Source organism: Arvicanthis niloticus, chromosome 22 (genome assembly GCF_011762505.2).
Source record: "Arvicanthis niloticus isolate mArvNil1 chromosome 22, mArvNil1.pat.X, whole genome shotgun sequence".
NCBI classification, from domain to species: Eukaryota; Metazoa; Chordata; class Mammalia; order Rodentia; family Muridae; genus Arvicanthis; species Arvicanthis niloticus.
The window spans coordinates 50,832,179-50,839,106 of NC_133429.1; the positions used below are offsets into that span (position 1 = coordinate 50,832,179).

Here is a 6,928-nt window from a genome sequence, read left to right on the forward strand (position 1 = left end):
GTCTTGTGGGAGAGGGGGAGGATTGACGGAGCCAGAGAGGTCAAGGACACAAGAAAACCTATAGAGTCAATTAACTGGGTCAAGACTGGACCACCAACCAAAGGACATGCATATGACAGACCTCGGCCCCCTAAACATATGTAACAGATGTGCAGCTTGGTCTTTACTTGGGATTCCTAACAGCAGGTGCAGGGGCTGCCTCTGTTACCTGCCTTTGAATCCCTTTCCCCTAACTGGACTGCCTTGTCTACCCTCAATAGAAGACGATGCACCTAATTCTACTGCGACTTGATATGTCAAGGAGCGCTAATATCCATGGGATACCTCCGCTTCTCTGAGGAGATAGGTAGGAAGGATGGAAGGAGGGGAGGTGAGAGGTAGGGGAAGCTGCAATTGGGATGTATAGTAAATAAAAATTATCAATAAAAATCATATTCTTTGATCACTTGGCATAGATCTTCTGTTTTTTATTCAAGTCCTTATATTTAGTTTTCCACTTCATCCTACTTATAAAGCCTTTTCCTGAATTCTCAGCTGGGATATTGAGCTTTTCAATCTATTTTCACTTCATCTTGTGTTATCTACAATGTTTCTGTCTCCTTATTGAATTTGGTTTTTAAATCCTGAATTATCTTTGTTATTTCATTCAGCTGTGCATTTTTATTTGTTTGGACATCAGTATAATTTTTATCTAGTAGTCTGACAATCTGAGTAAAAAGCCACTTTAGCTGTCCTTATAATATGCATGTATTTAAATGTTACTGGTTTGACTGTAAGTAGTTTTTGGTTATTTGATGTATAATAGTTGCTGATGCTTCCGTGTATTTTTTTGGGGGTGTTTTGAGTAATAATCTATATCTTAATTTTTGTACAAGCAGTTTGTTTTGTTGCTTTTCACTTAAACTTGGTCAGTGATGGGGATGTAGTTTGACATTTTAGCTATACTTTTATTCTATAAATTCTTGTTATATGAGTGCAAGGTTATAGGTGTTTTTTTGTGTGTTTTATTTTGATCATCCATTTGATCATGGATGAGATAATGAATGTATATATAGTAAGTCAAGGATTTAGTTGTGGGTAGTTATAGATAGACTAATAAAATATTGCTACTTTTTCTTATAAACATAATATTTTTATTAATATTAACATTCTGAATTAAAATTTTTATTTGGCGTATACTTTTTATTAGTAGTAGCATATAGTCATTGTACCTGATGGTGTATTTTCATGGCTAGAGAAGGATTGGGCCATCAATATCTTATGAAATCTTGAATCATCCATTTCGGCATTCTAAGGCAATTTTTTTGATTGAATCACTGAAGGCCTGTTTGACTTGCTTGTTCCTCAAGGTGTAAATGAATGGGTTTAACATAGGAGCAATGGAGGTAGTTAGTACTATTACCCCCTTGTTGATAGCCACTGAGTCCTTTGCTGAAGGTTTGACATAGATGAAGATGCAGCTGCCATAGGTGATGGAAACCACAATCATGTGGGAAGAACAGGTAGAAAAGGCCTTTTTCCTCTGCTGGGCAGAAGGGAATCTTAGAATGGTCTTGATTATGTACACATAGGAGAGAACCACACAAAAAAGGGTTGTTATGAAGGTCAGCACGGCACAGCCTATAACCATCTGCTCAATGACCCATGTGTCTGAGCAGGAAATCTTCAGGAAGGGAGACACATCACAAAGAAAGCTATCAATGACGTTAGAATCACAGAATTGCAGATTTTGGCTCAGGCTAAAGGGTGGCAGTATAATGATTACCCCAGCCATCCAACAGCAAAGAAGGAGTCTTCTGCAGGCAGTGCTCATGATGGTGGTGTAGTGCAGCGGTTTGCAGATGGCCACATAGCGGTCATAGGACATGGTGGCCAGGAGAAAAAATTCAGTTACTCCAAAAAGGTCAGTGAAAAATGCTTGACTGGCACAGGCACTGTAGGTAATGGTCTTGTCACCTGTTGCTAGGTTATACAAGTATCTAGGAATACAAGCTGATGTGAACAAGATTTCTAAGAAGGAAAAGTTTTGCAAAAAAAAGTACATTGGGGTTTTCAGGTGAGGATCTACTAATGTAAGTAAGATAATTGCCAAGTTGCCGGTTATATTCAACAAGTAGGTAAAAAGCAGAAAAATCAAAAGCAGGCTTTGAATTTGTGGATCCTCTGTTAGTCCCAGGAGAATGAATGTTGTTACTGTATGGTTCCTCATAGCTGACTCCTGATCTTTATCTGGTCTCTTGAAAAAAAAATAGGTACTCTATCAGAATATATGGAGACTACAGTTCTACAGTTGTTAGCCATGAGAAGTAAATCCAAGCAACTGGTTCATATAAAATGTCTTCTTTGTCATGGTAATTAATATTTCTTCTATTCTCCTGAGCTTATAAGCTTCCATAATTTTGTAATTTTTGAAGCGATATTTTTTACAGATCAATTTAATAGTTGCAATGTAATAATTTAAGATTTTCTATTATTCCCGCCCCATTATTTAAATGTATTTTAATTTTTTTGTCTAATTTTGAATGTGTTTTTATTGATGATAACATTAGCGCTAAGATTTAATTTACCTTTGTGCATTTTTTCCTGTTTTGAGGTTGAAATTAACATTCAGCAGAAGCTTATCTTGCTAGGACCTTTGTCCCTAACAAAACACAGCTATATAACAAATGATTTGGACTTTCTATAGAGGTTCTCCAATGTCTGCCACCAGTTATAATTTCAAGCCCACCCTGTATAAATCTTATATGCTTATTTTGTGTATACTTGGTGTGGTTTGTGGTAGCTATATGCAGCAAGTCTAATGATTTTAAGTGAAATTTAACTTGTGACTTGTTTGTAGTATTGGGAATTGACTCAGAGCCCTGTGCATGCTAGGCAAGCATTTTATCCCTGGGTTACATCTTAGTCCTTTAAAATAGAATCTATATGAAATAATCCTTCAATGAATATTTAGCAGTGATCACTCTTTAAATTCAGATTATATACAACCATCATCGACACACACACATTTCATTTCATAGACTCTGTTTTCTTCTCTTCTTCTCATGTGTTCCCTATAATAAAGCTAGGCATTGAACTCACAATACCAGGTGTTAAGTCAGTAATCAATTTATGGAAAGCATATGTTGGAAGCACCGTATCCTCCAATCACTTCTTTTTGCTACATCTTTCTTTAAGTGTCATTGGTTTCAACCCAAGGGTAACAATATCTCCTTGGTTTTTAGCCTAAGCTTTGTTTATTTCTGGAAATCATGTTGACCCATGAATCAACATATGGTTGATATTTCTTTCATTGTTTTCTTGTATCTTATCATTTCATTTTCAGAAGTGAAATGCTAGGAACAATCTCTTTGGTAAGAAAATTAATGTTTATAACTCTCTGATCTATATAACCAATATGACTTTTGAAATCTATAATTAAGAACCAGAAGATCTTTTATAACACAGGTTTAAAAGTTAATGGGTTTGGAGATATGGATTAGTTGGTAAAGTACTTGCAAGCACCAGAGTCTGTGTTCAATCTTAAGAATCCATGTTCAAAAAAATTCTAGCTGGGTGGTGGTAGCACAGGTCTTTAATCCCAGTATTCAGGCAGGAGGATCTCTGAGTTTGAGGTCAGTCTGGTCTACAGAATGAGTTCCAGGAAGGTCAGGACTGCACAGAGAAACCCTGTCTCCAAAAACCAACCACCACTACAACCACCACTAAAAGGCCAAACAATAAAAAACCCCCAACAAGAACAAGAACAACAACAACAATCTAGGTGTGGTGGTACATGCTGGGAGGTAGAGATAGACAGATCACTGGGACCTTGTCTGGCCAGGTTGGCAAGTTCTAGAGAAGGTACTCTATTTTATACAAGGGATAGATGGCAGAAATGACACCTGAGATTGTCATCTGGCCTACACACACACACACACACACACACACACACACCACACCACACATATAAACAATGACTTTTCTGTATGACATTCATCAGTTAAATAGTCTCCTCAGAGGAGGCACATGCTTCAATGTTTTCTCTTACAGGCTGCTAGAAAAAAATTTTAAAGTATAGTCAGCTATTTTGTTTTTATGTATTTTAAAGCCACTGGAAAGAATAACACTTGCCATTTATTTGATCACATTAATTTGTTTTGGAGTTGAAAAATTTGGGTTGTTATAGAAAAACAATGTAAAATAAAATAACAAAGCACTCTATATCTGGTCTACATTTTCTTTCTGAAAAATATTATTAGATAATATGAATAATGTAGAAATATAAGTATCATACACAGAACTTTTACAGTTGAGCATGTAACTTGTTATATGCTATTTACTTTCAAATATCTCATGAATACATTTGATGTCTGTTTGACACCTGCCCAGATGATCATAATTCCCCAAACAAGTGATCTAATAATATCCTTTGCTTTCTGTGGCCATTTATACTTGTCCAATCATTCTTCTAGTGACAAATTCATGTTTAAGGACCTTATGCTCATTCTCTCAGCAATCAATTATATTATAATGTAAAAAATTTTTAATCCTGATCCAGTCTGTGTAAGGTCTGAGATTTGTTTATATAAATGAGTAGAAAGAACATTCACTAAAGGCCTCAAATAGATTGTAATATGAACAGTTTTTTTTGTTTAAATTTTTTTTAACCACCTGGGCATAGTGATGCATGCTTTTAATCCCAATACCTGGGAGGCAGATACTGGTAATCTCTGAGTTTGAGGCCAACCTGGTTTATATAGTGAGTTCCAGAATAGCCAAGGCTACATAGAAAGATCCTGTCTCAAAACAAAATAGAACTGAACAAAACAAAAAGCAAAACACTCAAACCTAAATCAACAAACCAACCAGACAAAAAAACAAAAACAAAAACAAAAACAAAAACAAAAGAACTTTCAACTTTCCTTCCTTTAGAATTGGGAGCAAGGTTAGCTACCCCAGGTATCTAGTATCCAATAAAACCACAAATCTATAGTGGTTATCACAGAGGAAGGGAGTTCCAGGGATTCTGGTGTTCCATGACATTCCCAAGGGTTTCAGGGAGAAAGTAGACAAAGTCTGGAGGTTCTGGAGGTTCTGGAGGTTCTGGAGGCTCTCTGTAGCCCACTTGCCTCCTGCCAAGTCCTCACTCTTATTCTTCAGCATTTAACTCAGTCTGTAGACTCCTAGCTCTGGCCCCTTGGAATAGAACCCCTTGTTCTGAAACACCTAGCTTTGCTTCCAATCCTGGAGACTCCCCTCTTCTATCAAATAATAAGTGACAAAGTTTGAAAAAAGTATTATTGGGACTGAGACATGCTATTTTCTCTCTATGTATTTGGAAGATTAAAAAAAAAAGTGTTAACTGGAGTGGCCTTTCAGTATATCACCTTTTAGGTAACCAGTCATATCTAGAAATGATTTTCAAGTGACCCTGTTTTCACAGTGGGAGTGCGCTCATGTCAGATTACCAAGGAAACACTCTAGAGAACACTCATCGTACACTATGCTGACAGTGTTTACTGAATTTATGGTTTCTACAAAAGCAACAACTCCCATTTAAGCTTCTTTTGCAATACTTCATACATACATGAAAGATATTGATAAGCATATATTAAGTATGCTTCTCTAAAACAGTTTTCCCCTAATCTTTCATAAAGAAATGTAAGTACAACTAGGAAGTTGTACTCACGATTTGGAGAGTCAATCACAGCTTCCACTGGATATTAGCAACAGATTCCTTCCACAGGACTGGGGGAAATCTTCCCAGTGAAGGCTTGGGTTTGAATTTCTGGCTTGTTCTCATGTACCTATACTCACCTTAGGAAGCTTCAAAGATTATGTTGCTGAGATTCTCACCCCTAACTTGATGTATTAGACAAGCTTTATCGATTTAACGTACTTTAAAATGCTCCAAGTTTGAACATAATATTGGGTTCTTTCTCTCCTCTCTCTCTCTCTCTCTCTCTCTCTCTCTCTCTCTCTCTCTCTCTCTTTGGACATTAAGAGCTTTCTCTGGTTTTGAAAAAAAAATATTTTGGTCCTCATCTCTTGGTGAGAAGGTTTGGATGTTAATAGAGTAATTGTTTGTTTTATTTGCCAAAGCTGAAGTGAAATAGCCACAAGAGACCTTGGTGACCCAATTTTAAGATTCCCTAATGAATTTTCTGTGTAATGAACTTGGCGGAAATCCCCAAAAGGAAAAAAAGTAACAGCAAGGACAGTGTCCTCAGAGAAAGGAAGATGCAACAATTGCAAGGAGTGCAGGCTGACATAGTATTGAAGACCAAAGAACACATTGACTTCCTACGTTTGTTTCCCACTCCTGGAGTGGACACAAGATCATCAGACTTACTTTACTTTCATTTTAAAATTATAACTGAGAAATTGAGCATCCTTGGAGTTACTCCAGTTGTGCGGTGACAGCCACTAGGCAAGAATTGCCTCTTTCCATCTACAGACAAATTACTGTCCAGAAAAGGACACACTTGCAGAATAGTCGACTGATTATATCTGCCTAGACAGAGTAATCAGCCCTTAATAATTCTGCATCACTAAGGTCTGTCAGATGATCCTGGGCCAGAAGGATGAAGATTTGATGCTTCAATGTTCGGTAGTATAGGGGCTTTCCAGGTGTTCAGCGGTCTCTATAAATTGGCTAAGTTTTAGAAGCTATGCTTAGTGCTTCCCATAATTCCAGTTAACTCAGTCATTCTGGATTTCTGAAGGGGTTGAAGACCTATAGTCTCATAGACAATCCTGGCTATTTACTTTGAGTGAAAAGATCTGAGTGGATGGTTTTCAGCTGACATTCATTCTAAAGCCAAGAAAAAAGCCAGGTTCAAAACTAAATGTGTTTGTTAGGACAGATGACAGAGGTTCTGGTTAGTCAACAAAATGATGGACTGGGTATTAGGATTATCTTGTACCTCACTGGTACAATTAGGAA

At 37.0% G+C, this 6,928-nt stretch overlaps 1 protein-coding gene across 1 annotated transcript; it reads right to left on the reverse strand.

Annotated features, from left to right (window-relative positions):
* Positions 1 to 1,156: 1,156 nt before the first annotated feature.
* LOC143435740 (olfactory receptor 6C2-like) lies at positions 1,157 to 6,027 on the reverse strand. Its single transcript, XM_076919193.1, has 2 exons — positions 5,800 to 6,027; positions 1,157 to 2,236 (listed from the first exon to the last, which is right to left on the reverse strand). The coding sequence occupies exon 2, from the start codon at positions 2,207 to 2,209 to the stop codon at positions 1,274 to 1,276; it is 936 nt and encodes a 311-aa protein (XP_076775308.1). The 5' UTR covers positions 2,210 to 2,236; positions 5,800 to 6,027; the 3' UTR covers positions 1,157 to 1,273.
* Positions 6,028 to 6,928: the final 901 nt, after the last annotated feature.

Bases quoted from the DNA above. Each gene is read 5' to 3' on its own strand.
- LOC143435740 (XM_076919193.1), bottom strand. From the start codon at position 2,209: ATGAGGAACCATACAGTAACAACATTCATTCTCCTGGGACTAACAGAG.